At 38.0% G+C, this 25,461-nt stretch overlaps 2 protein-coding genes across 2 annotated transcripts; one reads left to right on the top strand and one right to left on the bottom strand.

Annotated features, from left to right (window-relative positions):
• Positions 1–313: 313 nt before the first annotated feature.
• Positions 314–3,454, top strand: LOC137265432 (2-aminoethanethiol dioxygenase-like). Its single transcript, XM_067800830.1, has one exon. The coding sequence runs from the start codon at positions 323–325 to the stop codon at positions 1,055–1,057; it is 735 nt and encodes a 244-aa protein (XP_067656931.1). The 5' UTR covers positions 314–322; the 3' UTR covers positions 1,058–3,454.
• A 5,824-nt stretch (positions 3,455–9,278) lies between these two features.
• LOC137265489 (WD repeat-containing protein 54-like) lies at positions 9,279–25,381 on the bottom strand. The gene is made up of 9 exons (XM_067800899.1): positions 25,095–25,381; positions 22,479–22,541; positions 22,010–22,067; positions 19,591–19,647; positions 19,189–19,266; positions 17,115–17,247; positions 16,430–16,592; positions 15,876–15,941; positions 9,279–13,992 (listed from the first exon to the last, which is right to left on the bottom strand). Exons 1-9 carry the CDS (start codon positions 25,317–25,319, stop codon positions 13,861–13,863), a joined length of 975 nt encoding a protein of 324 aa, XP_067657000.1. The 5' UTR covers positions 25,320–25,381; the 3' UTR covers positions 9,279–13,860.
• Between the last annotated feature and the right edge of the window lie 80 nt (positions 25,382–25,461).

The following is a 25,461-nucleotide window of genomic DNA, read 5'->3' as shown; positions in this document are numbered from 1 at the left end:
ATTATTTCAGATACTATAGATGTACAATAACAACAGCAGAACATCATGAATAATCAACAAGACACCTTTGATGAGGGTTGGAGATTAGAATTATACAAAAGTCAATGCTCAAAGAAAATACGGAAATAAATTGCTTATTAAATATATCTAACTATTGAAACATCAAAACCAAACACCTTCCATAAAATAATAACGTGTCCGTATTCCACTTAACATAATGTAACTTCTTCTGACCTACTGATAAAATATTCCGAGTAATTGTTTTGTTTTTTCTCTAAACTTCGTTTCGGTTTAACGTTGTCATTAGTACAAGGACAAAAAAATGGCTGCGCCCATACAAAAGTTAGCACGGATAGCCTACCAGTGTTTTTCCCGTAAGCAACAAGACAAGGTATTTAGAGAACAGATAAATAACCTGAAATTGGCTTTGAATTCAATCTCAGCTAAAGATGTTAACTTTGACCCGAAAACAGTGAAAGACAGAACTTCTGAACGTGACGCCCCTGTCACGTACGTCCACATTTGGGAGGATGACATTTTTACCATGGGAATATTTGTTGTGAAATCTGGAGGCAAATTACCCATGCATGATCACCCTAACATGTATGGATTCTGTAAAGTGATTCATGGTTCGGTTCATTTGAAAAGTTATAGTCTTGTTTCTGATCAAACCATTCCAGAAGACGTGGAAGAGAAATTACATTTATGGCAGAAACCTCTGGTCAGATCTGTCAGTTTACGCCAAGATCAAGTAATTACAGCGAATGATGATTGCTGCTTTCTATCACCAAGTGATGGGAATATTCATGAGATACAGTCTGCAGGTGGGGTAGCTGCTTTCCTGGACATTTTGGCTCCTCCATACAACAACAGTGAGAGTCGAGACTGCCATTATTACAAGGAGCTTCCAATGTCCGGCATTTTGGGAAGTAGAAATGTTGAAAGTGCATCTAAAGAGAACAGCAGACCAACCATCAGATGGTTTATGCAGATTCCTCAACCACATGAATACTGGTGTGACACACTGGATTATCGGGGACCACCACTAACTGTTTGAACTTTCTCAATTCCATCCATTTATGCAAAATCTAGTATAATCTAGAAGATGGTCTGCTACAGCTGGCTCTTTCATATAATTTATTAATTCATAATACACTTAATGATTGTGAAATTATTATGTTTGACAAATGAGTGACCATAAGTTGTGATGATATTGACCTGTTTGCAGAAATATTTGTATGTTGTGTGTTTTGTGTATGTGAGGATAATCAATTATGCAGTGTTACCCATAACATTAATGTCATTTCCATGTTCAAGTACAAGTGTACTGTATTCCATTATGTTCACAATTTTACACATTCATCCTTTGCTTTTGTTTTCTTGGTTTATATCTTGTGTATGATGGGTACAGTCTTAGTCCATTTGTCATGATATTTCTGTATCACATATTGATTCACTGAACGTGCTGAAGAATATCTATTGAGATACTTAATCGTCATAATGTTTGCATGTTGCATGCAACATGTACAAAGATACATGATTAGGTGCATCATATTGTCACTTGATCTTCAACAAGATAAGTTAAAGTTTTAAGCCAAAAGACACCTCAAAACCAACCTTTGTGTAGTTTTATTGGAGTAAGAATACCCTAGCAGAAATGTAAGTGGGTTCGTGTGAGTGATTGTGTGTGAGTGAGAGACAGACATGCATTGTCATTGATGGAAGGTACCGGTGTTCATTAAACATTGATATTATGATTATGGATGTCCATAATATTAGAGTCTGGGACTAAGGCTTGGTAATTTGGTTGATTGTGGAAATGGACTGTATTGTTGCACCAGTCTAAGTGGACTTAGTCTCAGTGTTATATTCGTTACACTCCGCCACTAACAAACCTTAGTAGAAAGTCGCATCAGGTAACCTTTGAGCAGCCTATGACTATCCAATCAATAGCGAGACAGTTAAATAGATTTCACCAATCAGACAACGGCTACTACTTAGGGATTGGAGGGACTTACCAAATATTCAGATCACTGACACAGATCTCTCCACAAACAAAAATCTGCATATAACACAGTTATTTGACCTGCAGTGGGTTTCTGTTGACACGGTTACCATTAGCTAATATTTCCACAAGATGACATCCTTGAATATTGCCCAAACCACTATTTTCAGCGACTGTTTCCTCACGGTTGTCATGGTTGTAACATGCACCATGTGCAACAGCCTGAAGCATTCGTACGCGAAATAGCATTCAGAATCATTTGAGTACCATCTTTTTGGAGATAAAAAGTTTCAAAGGTATGTGCAAATGTCCACTTTCGCAATTTGGTAAGCTGTGTTCTTATTGGTCAATCTTAAAGGTTACCTAACACGACCTCCCATAAGGTTTTGTTAGACTCAGTAGTGGAGTGTAACGAAAAGTACTGAGGCTAAGTTTACTTAGACTGATTGTTGCACACAATATCAATCATTGGATTGTCAGATCCAAACTGAAATATTCAGTCGCTAGGATGTCACTAAGAATGGCATGAAGCTACAAACAAACCCGATGTTGTTAATTACATAAATAAAAAATAGAAGAACTGGCACACTGCCCAAGCTTTCTTCACACCTCACACTTTCATGTGTGCCGCATTCTTAGAATCTGGTCATCACGATATGGCTGAAATATTGCTGATGTGACATAAAATGTTAACACACTCACTCAATCTGAGTCTAGAATGCTTTGCCATGTGCTGAAGATAAAAGTGGCACAGTGAAGAAGATATGGAATTTGATATAACTGTAACTTATGTAACTTGCTGTGAGGGTGGGATGGGGAGGGGTATAGGGATATATAGTGCTGATGACTAGATCTTGTATGTGCAGCCCTTTCTTGTTTAATTCCTAATGCATTGAACCTCCATTACTACAATCAAAATGTGCTGAGTGAAAGAAAGATAAGGGATCACATGAAAGCGCAACTGTTCCCTTATTTGTTGCCAGGTTTCTTCGCAAGGTATGCGATACTCACTTGTGAAGAAACCTTGGAAAAAATAAAGGAACACTTGTGCTGTCATGTGAGCCCATATTTTTTACCTCAGTATATGTGATATGTCAAGTAGTTGCAACAGCTGCTAGATATATATTGGAAATGGTAGTATTTTATACCATTTGTTAATTATGCTAATTAGTACACAATCAAATACCCTGTAAACCTGAAAGATAATATTTGAGTGTGATATTTAAGGACAAACATCTATTCTCTGATTGTGTTCCACTTTATCCTAGTCTTGTTTTATTTCAATGATTCAGTTTATCAAAGGCTGGAAGAGAGAAGTATGTATATCTCCATACCTGATCTACAAAAGTGCTACACTGAAAGCATTCTCAGCTGTTTACCTTGTTGATGAACCAGTATCATTTGTTATTCTGTTCATTGAAGAATTTTATTGTATAAATATTTTGATTAACAGCATATCTTGTTTTTTTTGTCTCCTTTCATCCAACTATTTACTTAACAGTGGGAGGTAAGGTCACTTTAATTGAGGTATATAACACTGACTATTGTTTGAATTGCACAGTTGCAGTTCATTTTTTAATAATTGTTAGTCTTGGATATAGCACTAGTGGCCATGGTGGCTACAATCCTCTTGGTAATCTTGCAAGAAACAGACACACCATATGTCCCTTTGATCCCAAGGAAGGTGGTCTAGCCTTAGTCTCTTGTGGTCTATAGGCTACTTTTAAGTCATATGAAATAAAGACTCAGAGGAAGTAGCAGTTTTATTAAAGAACTGGTTCATTGTATACCTTAACTATGATACTGAACTTTCTGTTTTACCATTCCTTGTAGACAGACTTTCAGTTTTATTGAACTTGTTCTCATCACTCAAAAGGCTGCAATACATGTTGATGCAATGTAAAATTCTCACTCTCGCTCCCTCACTCACTCACTCCCTCACTCACTCCCTCACTCACTCACTCACTCACTCACTCACTCACTCACACACTCACTCACTCACTCACACACTCACTCACTCTTGTTCTTGGCTGCCTGAGTGTGCATTACCTTACCTTAATCAACACGATCAATGGCATCAATTCTTTCTCATGTATTCAGAAGAAGGAAGTTGGTGACAGAGTCATAGAAAATCTCACCCAAGTGTCTCATGATATCAAATTTATCAGCACAAGTTGATAAAGTAACATATATCTGAGGCTTGCCAAGGATATTTTTTCCTTTATCAACAAGTGTTGATATAAGTGATATCAGTAGACACACATGATTGGAAAATCTGTGAGATTCTATTTATCATCCCAAATCATTCCTCATTAGTTTCCCTATGAAAAATATACATCCCTGAACACAGTAGTGCCATTAGATTTGCAGTGCGGCAGTGTCATAGCATTGTGACCTCAACAAGTTCATGACATCATAGCATTGTCAGGGCATTGTACAAAATCTACTGTCCAAACGATATCTCCTAGGAGATATCATTTGATCTCACACAACCGATATCTCCTGAACTGAACCTGGCTTTGGATGTGATGAACACTATAACCACAAGACTACACCATTGTCTTTGTTTTCACTCCCTCTCGTCAGCTTTACCAGTTATATTCTCTTTATATGTGACACCATTTCAAAGTTTTCAGTGTATCTGTGCTATGATAGGAAAATCTGTGTGTTTTGTTTAATTATGAAGACTTTAGGTGTAGAAACCTATGTCTCGTAATGATTGATGGCCAGCTCAAAACAAGTTGAGAACATCCACAGTAACACATTTGGGGATATGTGTTTCAGTACCCACAGCAGATTACCTATAGCATTGTCACTACAGTCTTCAACTTCTTTTAAGTAGTATACCACATAGCCAACAAATAAGAAAATCTGGGATTCATTTCTGTACATAATACTGAGAGAGGTACTATTGTAATTTTTTTAATGTGCCTCATTGCAATACAGATTTGTTCGTATTTTAGAGTGACAGTTTACAGTGTGTCGGTGACAACTCATGTAGAGACCTATGTGCTTTCGTGGACACGTTGTGACGTGCCTGCCTAATACCCGTTTTATAAAACTATCCTGCATAGAGATTAGACAGCAGGTTTAAAAAGTAGATAACCTACACAGACAAAACATACTAGTTTGGTTGTTTTGTTGTCTATGGCCGCACAGCAATATTCCATCTATATGTCGCCCTGTAAATAAGTAAGTCTGAACTAGACAAGAGTGATCAACAGCACAAGCATCGATCTAAGCAATCAGGATACGATGACAACAACATAGAGTCTCTCTGGTCAACCAAGACAATAAGCCTGACTACCTGATCCCTTTACTCGCCTTTTTACGACAAGCATGAGTTGCTGAGGCTAAATTCTAATCTGGATTCTAACCACACACAACAGATTGATAACATACTGAGTCAGGCCGGCCTCTTCTTGTTTCATTCCCTAAATGACGAGCAACATCGCCATGTATCCATGTAGAAAGTAAGGACCTGGGGGCAGGGTATCAGATTACAACTGAACCTGTATTATAAGTTTCAAATTTGGGTTATGTCATTTTCATTGTACTATCCCACGTTTAACTGGCCACCCTATGTATGAAACAATATATACTGACTCCGATCCCATCATTCGTTTCATCACCAATACGCCGGATGCCAGACACTTACTATGACAGTGTATTTTTTACTCTCGTGGTATTTATTGATCTAGAAGTATTAAAGTGAAGATAAAGGGTGCTGCTGACCGGATATCAGATTACAACTGAAAGTGAACTACTGACCTTCCGCTTTCTGGGCAGACGCTCCAATATATATCTATCAAGTTCAGGAACTAACACATTTTAAGTTTAGAACACATTTTGATCTCCATAATCAAGTCCTAAAAACCTCCGAAACTTTTGCAACAAGCAAACACAAGGAAGTTGAACCAACTCATCGACGACACCTTACACGCATCTTTCGGAGTTGATTGGGCAATTAAACAAAGATAGCTTGTTTAAACGACTGAAAGGGCACACCACTTTACTATAAGATATTTTGTAACGATTTCAAATTGTACGAGCTTGATATTTATGCATCTGTAACACATGTTATCATATACAATCAGTGATTGATACCATGAGCAATACTCAACGCCGTCGGGTCACGGTGACAAAATCACGGTTGCGATGTCCTCTCGAGCCGTGAGTTACTGATCCATTCTAAGGTGGACTGCCTACGGGGAGTGGGAGATATATGCTGCATGCACATTCCATCGCTCTTTTGAATCCACTTGTCGAATCTTGGTTACACATTCTAGGTTATGTCAACACATGTCGTCCTTACTACGTTTATGTTGAGGTTCTGGGGCGCATTTCACAAAACTCTCGTAAGCCTAAGATCTCGTAACTTTTCCCGTAGCATTTGCACCTCCTATGTTACAGTATGCCAGGTACAAATGCTACGAGAAAAGTTACGAAATCTTAGGCTTACGAGAGTTTTGTGAAACGGGCCCCAGATCTGTAACTGAGCACTAAGAACCTTAATTTCTAATTTATAGACACATTTTAACGAATCTTCCTGGCCCCAATAATGACAGGTTCAAGTTGGATAGGTGTACAGAAAACCTTACCTTCGTGTGCGCAACGTTCCTCGTTTGCACAACATACCACATACGTATGTTAGAAATATATTACATTTCCAATATATTGACAAAGGCATGTGACGAGTCACAGAAAGTCAAATTGCAGAGTCGCCATGATATATTCATGCTACAAAGACATCTTGTAAAGAATATTCACAAAGGCGTATAACATGTCGATAATGTTCCTGATTTCATCTTTGTCTTGCATTATAGGACCTGCACCACTTTTTGTTTTAGCCCCTACCAAGATGGCAGACAATTGTATAACTACCGTTTAAAGCAGCCCCACGCCCAATTCTGATTGGTATTTAAAGCGGTACATTTTGAAGAAATCAACAATCTACTACCTCAGCATGGTCGCCCTGACACACCCTCTCCTCTCTCTGTTCACAAAGAACCTACCCCATCCGGTATTGTCCGACATATATAGGGTCTTCTCTGTCGTCTAGCTGTCAATTTAATGTCTTGTCCATGTTTTGTGAATGAGTTTCTTTTGCGTCAGATGTTGCCCTATAAGAGAAGGGAGTGTGTGGTTGTCAAAGTTAAACCTCGAGACAGCTGAGGTGTGTGATCTTATCAAACGAACGACAATATGTGGCAAATTTAAAGTATAAACCAGTGTCCCCCTTTCTATTTGCCGACCTTATCCAAACTCGAAACATTGCGTGGTCACTATCACGTATTGTTATAAAGATCACACTATACAGAATGCAAACGCCAGCTAAGGTCTAATATCAATCATGAAAGAAGTATTAATTTCACTTGAAATAATTTGGTCGGAAAGTTCGTTTTAGACAATAAACATCAAATGTTCCTATTGCTGCAGATATCAACATCCAAGCAAAGGTGCTTGATAACAACACGTCAGTAATGAAATAACACCGTCCATTGCTGTAGTGAGAGAAAACAGTAATGCATAATGATTCCTGAATTTGGCACACCGTTTTTAAGCCGCTAATACTGATGTAACACTACACATGATGAACACCTGAATGTTTAGTGTGACAGGTGTATCAGAACAGGTAAATGTTAGCAGCCCCTGATTCAATGTTTCCAGCGTTCCCAGGTCGGCTGTCCAAACATGCAGATGTTAAGTGGGGCAAGCCGAGCTGAGCTGCATCTAACACACAATTTCTATCAGTTCACTTGAACAACACCTTTCTTTAGGTTAGGTTCAGTTATTTTGGTGTAACAAATCTAAAATCATATGCGATAGGCACAAATCATCGCATCATGTCAGTACTCGGTTACTGTAGATACCCAGTGGTCGTGAGTGACTCACATTTGTGACATCATTCCATTGTTTACTCGCTCAGTTACTTTTCTGGAATTGAGATGTGAGTGCCAATATCACAGACATTTAACTTTGATAACAAAAATATTCCCAACACTTTGAATGTAATTTAAGTAGTGTAACATATCCTCGTAACGTTCCATTCCTTGAATATAATGTCTCGACACCATTACGTTTTTTACGGATTGGAGTGTTACTCGGACATTACGCTCTACATAATCGAGCCTGGACCAGACTATCCAGTGATCAAGAGCATCACAACGATTTACGTAATTCAGCGGTCCTTAGAGGTGACTATAGATGGATAGGACAGATGTACTGGGAAATCAGCAGCGAGGATCGTTGCTCACAGTATCAGTCACTGGATTGTCTGGTCCATACTCCATCACTGGCTTCAAACCTTTTGACCTGCCCAGAAAATGTGGGCACAAGGGTACAAGTCAGCTGCAGCCCTGAGACCCTGGGATAATCCAGTCACTGAAGGTTCACTGCAGGAGACATCACCTTGTTGACTGCATAGGACCGCCCCTAACTCTCCAATCTGGTCATAATGCCACCCTGGATATGATGGTATGTTTCATCCTGGACAAATGGTGGCATTACAACCAGGGTATTCTGTAAGCATGTGAGTTTCTGATGGGAATAAAACATGATACATTAAGAATGTTTCTCTGTAAAAGACTGAAAACAAACAAACAATCCTCCATGTAATTTTTAAATGAGAAACTATTGAACTGTTCATGTTAATGTTTATCAGACAACCATTTCTGTTTTTGTGTGTGGCATAATCCAGTGTTTGTGAACAGTGTAGACATAATGATCTTGTATGGATTGTGTCTGTGAGATGGGGGCTGTGGGGTCGACTGTATGCGTCTGTACTTTACCTGTGTGATGTGTGAGTGAGCAAGTGAGTGTGAGAGTGAGTGAGTGTGAGAGTGAGTGAGTGAATATAAAGAACTAGTATGTAAGTCACAGTACCCCAACCAGCTGTGGTCACTTCTCTCTCCCTCTCATCTTTATGTCTCTCTGTCTCTCTAATCACATCTTCCACTCTCTATCGTTCTCTTCTGTTTCTGTTGAAAGTCTGTTGTCAAGAACTGCTACTGATCATTAAGACCACACAGCACGTGTTCCTCTCACCGGGTGTACCAGTCTACCCCCAGTACAAATACAGTAAAGAACTGCTACTGATCATTAAGACCGCACAGCATGTGCTCCTCTCACTGGGTGTACCAGTCTACCCCCAGTACAAATACAGTAAAGAACTGCTACTGATCATTAAGACCGCACAGCACGTGTTCCTCTCACCAGGTGTACCAGTCTACCCCCGGCACAAATACAATAAAGAATGGAACAAAACAAGGGATGTTGCAATTGCTACTTTATTTTGACATCATACTGTGGACGGCTTTGAGGAATTCTCCATGGAAACACATGGAGTTGTCACTTAGGATCTGTGAGCATCGGACACTCAACAACAAAGTACACTATCATCAGTAAACAACACAAGCTTACAAAAACATTGTAGATATTATTGATAACTCTGAGTTTTGAAAAATCAACCCTTGATTTACAGGTGAGCTCGCCATAAAACTGCTCAACATACTTAAAAGAACAACTTTGCTGAATATATATAATTCTCTCTTTAAAACTTTTTGTGAGGTACAAAATTAGACTTCCAGTCTAAATGCATTGCAAATATTTTCCTGCATAAGACCATCAACAAATCCAGAAAGCCATTGTTAACTCTTCTATTTGTGCAAGATGGAGTGGGACTTACCATAAAAGTTTCCCCGTCTGTACCATGCCCTTATAAATCCCAAAAGCATGGGTTCATCCCATGAAGGGTTATCAGGAGGCCATATATTCAATTGAAATATTACTACCTCATCCAAAGGGCTTGATTATGGCGTGCAGTTGATTCTGGTAAATAAACTCTCTGAAATGAATCTTCAGCACGACCATATCCTCTAGATCACCATGACCTCCTTACACTTGTAACCTTTTCACCATTTAACATTAATTACGGTGGATAGCTATTTTTCCGGTAATTGTAAAACCTAAGACACTGAGAAGTCTAAATGTCATCATATATCTTGATATGTCTGATCCAATTTGGAGCCATTCAGTGAAGAGGAATCACTGCCCACTCACAAAAAACATCTATTCATGTATACTAAATATGGTGTGACACTACTAATTCCTCAACATGATCAGCTCCCTGTATTTACAACTAACAGATAGTTTAAGGAAGAGCAAAAACATCTCCAAAGTCTGAGGAAATGGCCATTACCCTGATATTGGCACTACATGTTGCCAGTAAGAGCAACTGTTTTTCGTAAGTGGAAAACATCTCATCTATTGGGAGACATGAACTTTACATGCTGACAAAAGTGCAAACTACCATTAGAAAAAATGACAGTAATAACATGTGTCTGGTCCCATTGAGACTGTCATTTCACTACACAACAGATACATGTACTAATGCTCATTTAAGTTGATTGAAAGTTATTGAACAGGATGATATATATACCACCTTGCTGCTCTCACTCAACATGGATGTCCTCGCATCTGTTGTTAGTTGACAATTTCAAATACATATACATACATATATATATATATATATCTTAAGTTGGTACAATGGAACCATGGACGGACATTTTTTAATTTGACAACAAGACATATATTATCATTCTATTATAATCACTATTTCATGTTTGTTTATGATGCAATTTGACAAATGTTATAAGTAGTACAGTTTTTTAGCCATTTTATGAAGCATATGCAAACCAATAATACCCAGCAAGACACATATTTTGTAAAATTCAAGGACTTAACGGTTTTTCTGTACTTGAAATTAGAGACGTTTATGAAACTTAATTAAACAATAATTCCCACTATAAAATATAAATCAAAACATGACCATACTGGCAAACAAGGATAGGATGAGCAGTAACCTGTCAACTGACCAATATTAGCATGTATGAGTGCCACCCACTGGCGCTTGCCATTGTTAGCAAAGGGGCCTCATGTTGTCCACTATCAAGAGTATTGTGATGGGTGAGGTTTGTGATAGTCTTATGAGCAAGGTATGTGCTGCTGTGCGCAATATCAATTTCACTGTTATGCACTGCATGTGCACTAGCCAACATCAGCTCTCCCTTCCACAAACCAAACATGTTTGCTCATTGCCATGCACTGCCTACTTCTCATGAACGTCTTCTGTGCAGCTGTCCAACTTATCCTTGTTTGCCAGTAACACTTGATCTTGTCATTATCCCAGTTCTAGTCTTGCACAAGAGCTGACCCTGACAGGCTGAGTAACAATATTTTCTATCTGTCACAAAAATAGAAGAGCCTGGAGGGTGAAAGGCTGAGTCATTTTAATCTGCTCTCCCAGTACTTCAGGTAATTACAAGTAATGAATGTCAGTCTAATGAGAGAGGACGTTGATTGTGACACAGACTTTACACATGTACAACTTCACTTGTCCCATTGACATTGCAATGATAACAATGAATCCGAGATCTGAATCTCTGAACTGTATGTCACACTATGACTTGCAGATGCAACATTGTTAAGTGATGACAAGGTGCAACAAGAGGTATACATTGTATACAAATCTGGTATCAGTGTTGGTGGGATAAATCATTATGATAATTATGCACTGATAAGGAACTGCTTCTAAACATGATATAACGTTAAATATTGCGAAATACGTGTTTGTGACCATTTGCATGAGTCAGTACCGTTTCATGTCATTTTGTGCAGTGTTCTATCAATATTACAGCTGGGAACAGCAATGGTATATACCAGAAATGAGCTTCACACAGTTTACCTATGTAGGAATTTGCAACTATCCTTTGGCAGACTGAGACAATGCATTAACCACAAGGATTCCCCTTATCGCTGTAACTAATGAGAATGGTTTGCCTGATGTATGACATCGGTCTAAATGTACTAAAATGTTACTATCAAAATTTGTGGGACTGTTCACCACACTGACAGACAATGCCAAAAATGGCAGGGAAAAATATAATATCACCAAAATCTAACATAGTTTGGGCAAGTTATTAAACATATGTCAGGAGGATTTTCACATACGTTTGACTTTCACTGAATATCACCGATTGACACTGTTATTCATTGTTTGAGTAAACGATGGACATATGAGTTGAGATTACATGCTATATCACTGCTTCGACAGTTATCTAGTCATATCATGGTATGTAACTTTCTGATGTTTAAATCCTGGTCACTGGATTCTGTCACACATATGGGACAGAACTGAATAAAGAACTACAGTTGTTTGGTCCATCAAACCATCCATTTGATATTAACAAAAAAATAAATCATAACATAAGGCATTAACATCAACATATTCATAATATCTATTTTAGATTCTATTCCTCTTGAACATCGTTAGTATTTAAAACATTAAAATACAGTGAAACAAAACGTTACATTTCTGGTTTTGCTATATAATGCTGCAGTGGAGACAATTCAGTAAAACCTCAAATTTGAGGGTATACTTGTACGATACACTGTTACAATGTGATAGTGAACAGACACTGGATAATCATCTGGTGAGTTAATCATAATTAGCTTATTAAAAGGAACCAGACATCATTTTTCTATGTTTTTCATTAACCAAACAAGTTCAGTCATGAGACGAAATGACTAAAGAAAATAAGTACAAAACTGATAATAGACACAAACACTATCATTCAATCCACAGAGATTCACATACAGCAGCCACAATGATAAAACCCTTGCTGTAATAGAACACTTAAATATCACAGTTTCTGTAAACAATATTCAACACCATTTCAGTTTTTAATACCCCAGTTGACAAAACAATGATTCATAGAAATACATTAGTAACAGAAAATGATATATGAATGTCAACTTCATTACTGAGAAAAATGCCAGTGTTCAAAATGCCTGCCCAACCACCCAGGATGTTTTTTTTTCAACACAGACTCCCAGATCCTCAAATTCACCTGCTGAAAGGTCTTTAAGTTTTTATTTAATAATACTAGGTAATTACTATTATTTTTTGGGTAGGCATGTTTTGGTGAGGGCAGGTAAGTTTTACATCCAACCAGCTTGTGGTCTGGCAGAAATTTTTGGGAGTTTCAAAGTGAATGCTTGCTCCATCATCAGTCTTTCCAGTAACTTCAGTAACCATAGCAACAGCAACCAAAGTGGTACCCACAGCTGATAGAGTCACATGATTCTAGATGCCCAGCGTCAATACTTTACAGGTTCAGTATATGCCATCATTTATGAAAATATAAGGCCACTTTGTAGTCACTTTGTTTAATCTGCCACTGAAATCTTGCACTGGCTGCAGTGAGAGGGGAACCAACAACAACCGACGAGAGTTCAAAACAATGAGAATACATTGCACAACCATCACTATATATTATGTAACACCTGTCATACCTGTATGGATGTCTACTCCACATATTAATGCTTTAGTTTCAAATTCACATGGAACATTTCATTTCAGAATTGATGATGACACTAACAGAATCAGTTGTACAGTCGAAAACTGTCACTCAGGAACTTCTGTGATAAACACACTGTCACTTTCCTGATCTAGTAAGAATCAGTCTGATTGGTCTACTGAAAGGTCATTCTGACATGACCTGGAACAGGATGTCCTCAGATCTATATCTAGTAGCAACAATCAATAAACTCTTCTCTCAGTGAGACTGTGACCTCATTTCTACATTATTTCTCTTGCTCTATATACATACAAATGGCATACTGTACTTGTACGCAACAGACCAAACAATATGATACCAGATAACCAAACAAATACCTCTTTCACAAAAATTTTCCTTTTCAATGGAATTGCACAGGTGGGACTTCACATATGGGACATCTACTTGCACACTGGACTAAAGCTAAGGAGTAATGCTGGACTGAAACTGACAACCTCAGCACTGGACAAAGAACACTATCTCGCTGCAGTCATAACCGGTGAGACACAGAGCTCTCCCTTGTCCGTCAACAAACTGCCCTCCAACAAGCTGAACATCGGTCACTATGTCTGAGTGTCGGTACTGAATCTGAAATGAAATCAGAGATCATAAACAAACATGTAAAGCTTTTTGAAATATATACAATGGACAAATTGAATTAATAATCAAGATATTCCTCCTAGTCAATCTCACCTCCATCTTTCACATCATCTTTCTGAGAAAGGTCCTTAGCAGCTGGGACTAGGTATCAATATTAATCATTTTGATCGATTATTGATAAATATCTCAGAATCAGTGTGTGAAATATTTTCAAAATTTTACAAGCCAGTTGGGTTTGTTATGCCTCAAAGTTAAAGCCTACAAAATAATTCACTTATCCAGAATTTGAATGTAGAAACTAAGGAAAAAGATTATAAATAAAGATAAGCAGTTATTGTAACAGATGTATTATTATATATTGCTATCAGATTAGTATATAATGCATGTTTTCTGCAAACTTATTTAGCATACCAATGAACACAGGCCGTTACCTGTCTGTACATTTTACATAGGAGACAGTTTGACATGTCACTGCTGACTTCCCGCGCTACTTGCAACTTTGCTTGTGAAAACCAAAATGTTCAAATTGACTTCAATTGTTAAACTGACTTCAATGAGTTAATAACCCAGGTCTTGGAGTCCATGGATTACGAGGCTGTAATCTGTTCATGGTTGCTAAGAATAATGTGAAATTGGTGCTATTGTGGTAGGTGCAAAAAACGAACCCTCACGAATGTGGTAAGCAGAAATTGTACGCGTATGGAATGAGGTAATGCCATTCTCTCATGGTGTCTCCGTTGTTTCTGTCAACAGTTTTACTGAATAAAAATGGGACTGAATTTAATGAAAAAATATCCTGACACCATATGTTCTCGGATGACTGTGTTTACCCACACTATAGCGCGGTGTGTCGTATTACAGCAAATACTGCAAGTACTCGACTGACGGGATGTCTTGTCTTTTATAAGTTAGATCTACTACGATATTTCGTGATTGGTATGATTATTACTCAGAAAACCCTGCATGTTTTAAGCATCTGAAAAACAATGTATGATAAACACTGTCAGTTGCCATCCACATTTAATTTCACTAGTTTATGTTATTTTCCAGAGCACAATAGCTGATTTGCTCATGAGCTATTTTCGATTTCGTGAAGGGGTGTGATCGCAGTTCAGCGGTTTTACATGGGAGTCATGGATTACCCCATGGTTTAACTGAATCTGTGGCATCGTGAAGGGCGTTACTGCAAGGGATGAGTTTATTTACAAAAGGACCCCATGAAAATTAACTAGCCAGTGTGGCAAATGACCGGACACAAACTGGTCCAAGTTGATTTCTGCTAGCCATGGGCAGCAGTCCAGTGGCTATTTTGCACACTGCTCGGAATCTAGATAAAATCTTGAAAGCTGTCAACATATTTTACATCACTGATGAGTAGTGAAATACTTAGGAAATGGTAACTAATAAAATAGCTTCCTGAATATTATTTAGAAGCACTCCCTCAACAAAGACTTAACTGTGCTTTTTGTGTGAGTAAACTATATGTCATCACAAGAGTTATGTACAATATCATTGAGGCCACAATTTTCATATTGATAATAATTCTTAATATTGACAATATTTCTGATTATCAATCTTTTTACCAAGCCCTACCAGCAATCCATTCTAAACATACGAGGCAACCTATTGGAGGTCAGGTGGTGACTTGAGCCATCATACTCTTAGTATGTGGGGCCATGCATTTAATATCAGTCACAAGGGTCTTAGGTCAAGACAAAATTATTTACAGGTAGCCTCCGTATCTGAAAATGCTGAATATATCTATAAACAAAAAAACCAACCAGATAATATACTGGAGGGTAAGCAGTTCAAACACAGTGTACATGTACACTGTCAGGTCTAATCAAAAGAAGCAGAGTTAGATATTCTACCTGTGGCATTGTTCCTTCTGTGAGCTTCCATACGCGGTAAGATGCATCATCACTCACGGACAACAACTGAAACAGATGAAACATTCTCAACACAGGGATCACTGAAAAATACAGATATTTCACTCTCCACAGTTAACTTTGGACTTCTGATCAAAACATTGATGCTGAGGTGGAATGGTATGCCATATGCAAAGCAACTTGAACTAGTTTGGACTAATGTCAGCTTTCACAGTGCTTAACCATTTGATATAAAGTCGGGCTTTAACATGGATATCAAAATCAGGCACAGTATGGCTATTCCTGGTTGACCAATCCTTGTTTCATGCCCCTTTGTGAAGATTGGAGGGTAGCAACAGTTTTGAAAGGAAAGGAAATGTTACATATGAAAGGAAATCCATAACAAACAGAGTTCACACATGAATATCACCTATATCAAAAGCCTGCTGGTCTGTCGGATTATCTGTTGTCTCTATAATAGAAGACATCACGATCAGAACAACTGTCACTGTAGTGTAGTGGAGTGTCTGCCCAGAGACTGGTTAAAATCAACTCACCATTCCATTTTCCCTAGCAATATCTATTGCATTGATCCATCGAGCATGTGCGGTGACCTCGGCACTTATCTTTCCACTTGCTGCACTGTAGACACGTAGATGCCCTGAGCCATATCCACCCACGATGATGCCTCGCCAGAGAGCGATGCTACTGCACGGGCTCCTGTACAAAAACAATACACAGTCAAACACCTGCCTCATATCACAGCACACACATTTTGCCAGACCCCGACATCACAACCGATCACACACATTACAATGGGAGCAGGTATATGGCAGGGTGTATAATATATCCATAATAGTATGAAGGTGTGACATCATGTACATTCTAGAAATCCTCTTTTTAAGATGCAGAAGCCAGAATTTCTACTCTGAAAGGTTCCTTTGCTCATAACACAGCTAGCTGGAAACTTCGTGTGACACTACCTTCTATGGACGAGTCTAAAGGTCTACACACAGAATGTAGAGGGGGGTTTGGTGGTGGAATAACTCCTGTATTTAATAAGACTGTTTCTGTAATAATATGGATAGTAATTAACATACACTTAGAGCCATGAAACAAAAGAGTGACAGCATGATTCTTCAATGTTGTAAAACAGTCTTGTTGGACTGTCATCAGTGAAGTCTCCTTCACAGAAAAATCTGTACTTTTGAAAAAAAATTCTCTGGAATATTGCCACCCTACCCTCCTCCAGCAATTTTGACAGTCTGTTGTAGCTGTTGCCCCATTGCCTTCCACACGAAGATACTGCCCCTCTCATCACCGCTCACCATCATGTCCTTGTCGGAGGCCAGGTCACATATGGCGCATGTATGCCCTGAAAACATTACATACTGATCATATCATGGCAAGATGTGAATTTGGGTTTACTCATCTTCTAATATTCCAGCAATAACAAGGTGCTAACACAAGCAATAGGCACACATTGTACCCACGTCTTTGATGTGACAGGTGAATGCTTTCACTACTAGACTACCACATTGTAATGTACTATGAAGTAGTCATTTCCAACTATGGTGCAAATCTACTGCTTCTTTTCACATGTTGTTTGTTGATGTTCTTCATTGTACATTGCAGCATTGATGGTGCATAATAATTAGCATCGATTTGAAGGTTTCTACAGCATTATCTGATTACAGTTGGGGTCATATGATTCACAAATATACAGTTACAACAGCCATCTTTGCTAAAACAACACTGATCATACTCATGCTTCTTTCACACAAAACATGTAAACGAATTTAAGCAGGAATCTAGGATTCAAATCTGTGACAAGCATTTCCTGGAATGACCAAGGGAAAATGCATGATAACTGAGATACCCCTGTCTTGGTGACAAATATGCTACCTCTCCCTGACAAAATCTAAGCACAAGATATTTCAGATTCTTCATAGAAACAGATTAATGGAGGTGACTGTTAAGAGAGAAACAACCATTGTGATAACAATAGTCCATTGCAACCAGCGTACGAAACAGCCACTGGACCATTAGCCTGTCGCTAGTAAAATACAGTCTGGTCAGCAAATCTCCAGTCACTGGTCTGACTAACAAGTGAATTTTCATGGAGCCATTTTGTAAACATAACTCTCTCTGACTTGTTCAGTTACAGTACAATTCTAATCATGCGAGATTATACCCTGATGAACATGTTTATTATACTAGCAGCTTAACCCGTGTCTAGATTCAGATGTTGGAATAGTGGATCATTCTGTTGCCTAGTAACTTTCAGGCATAGATATCACTACTGCAAATATTTGGGCACTATGTCACATACTGATTGCAAAATACCATTGCAATAGTGACAGTCTATTGTGACCAGTTATTTCAATAGTATAGCAATAGTTTTTCCTCTCCTAAGTGAATTGTCTCATTTGTCTCAATTCATTTCCCAAATGAATGTATAGCCTATATGAAATAAAAACAAGAGTTTCAGACTCTTTTAATAACTAACAAGATACTTGAAACCCATAACAAGTTTGTTTAAGAGGCAAAAGAGTCTAACAAAACCTAGTAGAAGGTCGCGTCAAGTAACCTTTCTGGGCGACCAATGACCGTCCAATCAAACGCGAGACGGTTAAATAGATTTAACCAGTCACACAATGACTACTATTTATGGATCAGAGGGACTTTCAAAATATTCAGGTCACTGACACTCATCTCTCTACAAACAACAGTCCGCATTTGTTATTTGACCTGCAGTATATACGCTTCGGGGTCTCTGTTGACATGGTTACCATTAGGTAATATGTCTGCATGATAACATCATGGAATGTTGCCAGTAACACTATTTTCAGCGACCGTTTACTTGCCGGTGTCATGGTAGTATGTATGCCATGTGTATCACCAGGAAGCGAATGTATGCTAAATAGCATTCAGAATCGTTCGGGTACGAACCTTTTCGAGATAAAAAGTTCAAAAGGTTTGTGCAAAAATCCACTTTCGCGATTTGTGTTCTGACTGGTCAACCTCAAAGGTTACCTGACGTGACCTCCCATAAGGCTTTGTTAGACTCAGTACTGGAGTGTAGCGAAAAGTATTGAGGATAAGTTTACGCAGACTGAATGATTCTGGTACTTTAGGTATTTTGCACTGCACATTTATCGATGGAAGTCAATTACTAAACTGTTGCTGGTGACACATACTATCAATGTATTGATAGTTTTTCATTTCTGTCATCGATTAATTGCAGATGGAACAACAGATGGAATCCATTGACAGTTTGATACATCATTACAGCCCAACGGATAAGCATACCAACCTTTGAGGGCTTCCTGATAAGTGATATTTGTTCCTTTGGGGGGCATGTTGAACACCAATATTAACCCACTTTCTGTTCCTGCAAGTACAATTTCATCACAGTACTATTTGGAAATAAAATGAAACAGTAATGTACTGCAAGAATTCATCCAGATATGGTAAGAGAATGTACAAACAGCTTAACTAACTTTCAGTGTTGGTTACACAGGTCAAACAATTTCATTCAACAAGAATTTCTCATACTCAAACTAACAGGTGTTATATTTCCAGGTAACACATTCCCTTTGTATATTATTATGATTATTATGAGTCTGCAATATATGCACTGTATCATATCAAAGTGTATGGTAACACACTTAAATGCAATGACATCATTTCAATGATGAAAACACGTAACACCTACCAACACAGATCAAGTTATCTCCAACTCCTGAGATGCCACGTCCAAAATTACTGCTTTCTGGAAAGAAAGAATAGTATTGAGTGATCTCTGTCTCAAGCACATCACACTACCAGTAAACCAGTAAATAATTTGCTAGTGGTCCAAAAAGAAGTCAACAATATGAGCAAAGCTCAATGTCATCAGGTGATATATAGTATTCCCAGAAATTATTGAGAATCATGTTGCGTCATGTAACTCATTACGTTTATTAACTTCTGGCGTTTTACTTACATAAACATGTTAAAACATCATCCTTTTACAGTCTCAGTCTTGTTTTAGTACTTTCTTAGACCTCCTCGCTCAGCAACGCATGCCTGAATACGCCTAGGCACACTACCCATCATGTAAGATATGTTTGTGTTCTCCTGTTTCAGTGGGGTCCCATGTTGCTAAGAAATAGGAGGTCATTTTTTTTTTTGGGTCAGTTACAAGAATCAGGGGAACTCAAAGATTTCTTACATGAATACCACCTGAGGAATGAGTGTAAGTGAGTTTAGTCTTATGCCACACTAAGCTATATTCCTGCTATACGGGGGCGATCTGTAAATAATAAGATTGGATCAGGCAATCCAGTTATCAACACTGGAGATGCATGAGCATCTATGAAATTTGGATAACGAAGTTAGCATGTCTGACCTGCCAATCCCATTGGTTGCTTTTTGATTACATACATGGGTTATTGTAGATCAGTTCTTACCTAAACCTTCACTGGTCCAATTACTTGAAGAAATCAAAAGCACTGAATTTGATGGTAGTCATTTGGATACAATGATTCTTATGATAATGGTACTGTGAATGTTAAGGCAGCTGGACCTGTTGTTCTGATACAATATCTCTGAGGCTTCATGTGTAGACCTGACTTCACCTTTATAGCAATTAAAGCCTGAGTGAACTTTAACCAACAAAGTTCAATGAAGAATGATTTTTTTTATGCATGCTTGTAAGCTTTTAAACACAGTTTGACATTTTGATACCAATAGTTGCATTTGCATATTTGAAAACCCACAAAAAAGACAAAATTGAAATGAATTTTCTTGTTATAAAACTATCTACACACAGAGCTTAACATTTTTGTTATATGTGGGATTATACTTTCTCATTAAGTCCAGAACTTAGAGGTTTAGTTCCATTCAGGATTCAAACCCATACAGTCTCACAGTGGAGCACCTAATCACCTCCATGCAATGCTATCTATCATGTAATCCCAAATATTCTTTGTTACAATCAGATGTCTTAAAAGCCATTCCTGAGCATATATTGTCATTATACCTCATTGTTTAGATACATAAAGCAAACACGAAAATAAGAAAAAGCTCATTCAGTCATATGAAGAATTAGATTTGTTTGTTTGTTGTTAAACACTGAACTCAGCAATATTCCAGGTATATGGTGCAGGCTGTAATTAATCGAGTCTGAATGCACAAAGCAGTATCCAGTGATCAACCGCATAAGTATGAACCTATTCAATTAGGATAACATCTGTCAACTAAGGCCCTTATTCTCGAAATGTTCGTAGCCCTAAGAATTCTTAACTTTGATCATAGCCAATGCGTTAAGAATAGACTTAATAAGTTCATGGAGGCTATGAACATTTTGGGAAAAGTTAGCATAGCTGCTAAGCCTCTACACCAAGTCCTGTTAGTATTAGAGTAGATGTCTTATTGGCTGATGAGTTGAACAGAAGTGATCTCCTGTGTAGATGTCATAATTTATATTCTTGCAGAAATGTATTGTATCAGAGAAACCTATCTTGTTATAATATGACTTCATACTGTTGAACCCTGTTTACTCGGACCCTACATATCCGGAAACCCTGCCTTCTGGGTGATTTTTATGTGAAACAAAATTTACGTCCAGTAAATGTACTCACTTAACTGAACCCTGCCATTTTGGACCTGGACAGTGAATTTTCAAACCATTCCCATAGATTTCCATTGAAAAATGATCCAGTTATCCAGACACAAAAGATCTGTTCACATGTGCATATGTCTGCAATTGTCAAATTGAGACTTTGGGTCACTGATGTATGTCTTTTTTGTATCTAACTTGCCAACTGATGCGTCACATGCTACATGTCCGAGACAACCTGACAACTTGTAACCTGTGTTCCGCCTTCCATGTATTATCAGTACACTTATATATTATGATGATTCACTGTTATTACTATTGACTATTGACTTATTGATATACGTGCATGAAAAAATGTTCACTTTTAGCTTTCACTTAACTTTCATGTTTTGCTTGTTTGATCCAGTTAACCGGACGTCTTGCTATCTGGACGATTTTTGAGTGACACCAAAACGTCCTGATAAATGGGGTCTGACTGTATTTAACAAAGGTACAAAGAAATGATTGTTCAGTGTGTCACATGCCAACTTACCCATGGTGTCACTGAGAGCATGCCAGTATATCATGACGGAGCCATCAGGCTCAAACATCTGCAGACAAAAGAAACATCAATACAGTCATTTACTGGAAATTGACAAAAGATATATAAAAGAGTTTTTATCCATTTGTCATCAATCTGCACACAAGCATTAAGAAATAGTTTTATTTATAAAGAAACATATTATTCATACGTAGTTGACCTATTTGAAAATGCTAACACCTTTAAAGTAAATAGACACTTATGAAAATCTGTCAAGCCAATGACAGTTTTCCACATATTCTTCCATAGGAAAAGAGCATTTAAAATTGCAGTTAATAATATGTCTCATTTTTTTACACAAAAATTTAAGACATCTTAATTTTGAAAGTTTAAGTCACCTTAATTTTAAAGTTTCAAATGATTACATACTCTTGATTCTGGTAAGCAGTAATCTTTCCTGACAAGATATGATGGATATTACCTGTATACCCCTCTGTGATGTCAATATCAGGACAGTCCTTACTGGCAGAATAATCCATTTTACCTATTCAAACATGAAGGCATGTGAAAGGGTTAGTAACCACAAAAATCAAAACAGTTAAACAAATGGTTGCCTGCAAGGTTGTGAAACAAAGCCTGATGTAATCTGTGTAAAAATGCTGCAAATCTTCAGAATGCAAAATTGAGAAATTTTTCAACCTCTGGTATATTTCTATTTTTGAAGCAATGTTTACAGACTCATGATTAATCTTTCTCCTGGAAATATAACTATAGTAACCCTAAACTTTACTGCTACTCTTGAATACAGTGTAAAGAAAATCCAAGGTCTTAAATTGTAAAAAGGTCGGCACTAACAATGAACCAAAAGATCATGCTCATGGGCATACTTTGTCTGAAGCATCATACTCTGAGCAGTGTGTGAAACAGTTTTCAATTTTGCTGGCCAGTTGGGCGAGCCATGTCTGAAAGTTACTAGCCCACAAAACAATTTACCACAGTATACCTGATATTTGAACGTACAAACAAACAAAAGATTACTAAAACTGGTGAAGCTAAAATATTTAATCACATGAAACATATGATCAGTGAAAAGAAGAGAATTCATCATATGGTTGGAAAGATTGATTTATCATCCAAAACTGTGCTCGCAAGCCTCGGATATTTGTTACTTCATCAAGTTGTGTTAAAGGTCACATGCAACGTAAAACACAACTTTGCAGATTCTGGTACCTTTAGGTATGCACTTACCGAAACAAATCATAAAAAATGCCAATTCAACCTATAAAGTTGATAAAAACGCGATGAAAGAAAAGCCCGCGAAATCGGAGTTCAAACGTTTCACTAAATTCCCCCTAGCGCTGGAGGGAAAACTGGTTTCAACGGCTGTGCTGCGCTGCCTCCATAACGCATGCGCAGTGAATAGGTTCGAGGAGCTTGAAACACTATGCATGCCCAGCGTCTGAGGTCGTGAGCAGTAGTCTAATCTTGGTTGTGTACACAAACAAGTAAATAATCTACTCGTTACGGAAAACAACTTATTGATTGTAGTAAACAGTCTCTGTCACAGAGAAAGCTCAGTGTCTGGTTTATTCACACCTAAATGTCTGACTGCTAAAGACAACATGCAATACACAGCTTCAATCATTGACCACGTGCAATTTGAACTTAACACCTATCAGACTATACGACATAAAGAAAATAAGTTGATTTACGACTCCTGCACCCGAGTCCTGTGTCTGCCACATTATGTAATTAGGCACGTGTGATACACATGGCATGTTTTTATGTCTGTGGGTTGAAAACAAACTACATTCATTTTTTTTCGGATGGCTGGATCTGACGGAAACTGGTGCAAACTCTTGTCAGTTTCAAGTCCTGCTTTGTACTTGGACGAATGACAGATTCCAGCCACGCAGTAGTTTACCATCCCTACTGACATGATTTTTTATTTGATCAAGCGCAAATTCAGAGAACATGTATTTTCCAAACCCAACATCTCTATATACATTCTTCATGGATAACGACTTCTTTTTGTGTATATGATTTTGTTTGACAGCAGTATATGAATCCATACTGAAACGACGCATCAAGTACACAAAAAGAAGTTGTTATCCACAAAGAATCTTACTTTCTTGTGACTGGCTATACTTCTAAAATGCCCATCAAACAGATCATCTTTCTGTACACACAACGAACCCTCAGCATGTCAGCAAATGAAACAGCCAATCGGAAACCGTCGTTACACTTGAGTGCAGATCCACCCGCTATGACTGGGTTCGGTCTCCCGAGGTCTTCGTTTCGGGGGAAGTAAGCCCAAGTGCAAAATATCGCACTTTTGAATCGCGATTGTACGCTTATAATTGTGTTGTTTTTTTAAAAGCAGCAATGTATATTATATGTCATGAATAAGTGATAAATGTGTTTTAATTATGTTTGATTTTTTGGTTGCATGTGACCTTTAATATATCTGACATTAGTAGACACTTGGGTGAGATTCTCTATTTATCATCCAAAACTGTGCTCTACAGGAGATATTGCTTGTGGGAAATCAGATGATATCTCCTACTAGATATAGATTCTGCACAATGTCCTGATAATGCTATCAATGCTATGACATCGTTGGACTGCAAATCTAATGCCACTGCTGTATTCAGAGATGTACATTTTTCATTGAAAACTAATGAAGAATGATTTTGGATGATAAATAAAATCTCATCCTCATGTCTACTGATATCAATTATATCAACACTCATTGATAAAGGTAAAAATATCTTCGGCAAGCCTCAGATATTTGTTACTTTATCAACTCCTGTTGATATATTTGATATCAGTATACACTTGGGTGACATTCTCTATATATCTACAAAATGATCCGACGAAAAGTCATTTGCCAGTGGGGGCAGTGACAATGGAGATTTACTGGATATTTTATCCTGAGACTTCCTTTGCCTGTTTCATCACTTACCAAAGGGTGTGTCACAACACTGTCATTAGGATGATTAGCAACGAGTCGACTTACCTTTCATGATGCAAGTAGTCATAGTCATGCAGTTCAGACGTACTATATGATTCATAACTCATAAATATTAAACATCACCTGGGTAATGAATGGGCTGCCTTGAGTAGCGGTCGGCTCTTTGCAAACGACTTGCCTCCCAGTTACAGTGGTTCCGTCAGTTGTAGCAGTTACCAGGTTGACAGTCGACTTGTGCACGACAGCATAGTTCAGGGAACCCTTCTCTGGAGTTGCAAGAATGCTAAGATTGTTTGGTAAAGAAGACGCGCTACCCTTGATCACAACTGGCTTTTCTTTGCGATACATTTTTTCGGGAGTAGATTTGATCACAACTAACGGGAACCTGTTGCCCAGTACGCTACTTTCGCGCATGCGTAGTAAAAGAAACGGGACCAGTTATTTAAGCAGAGAATTAATTTGATTTTGCAATACATTTAGTTTAGCTGGA

Source organism: Haliotis asinina, chromosome 15 (genome assembly GCF_037392515.1).
Source record: "Haliotis asinina isolate JCU_RB_2024 chromosome 15, JCU_Hal_asi_v2, whole genome shotgun sequence".
NCBI classification, from domain to species: domain Eukaryota; kingdom Metazoa; phylum Mollusca; class Gastropoda; order Lepetellida; family Haliotidae; genus Haliotis; species Haliotis asinina.
The sequence above is the reverse complement of the archived record's forward strand: the minus strand, read 5'-3'. Positions and strand labels throughout refer to the sequence as shown.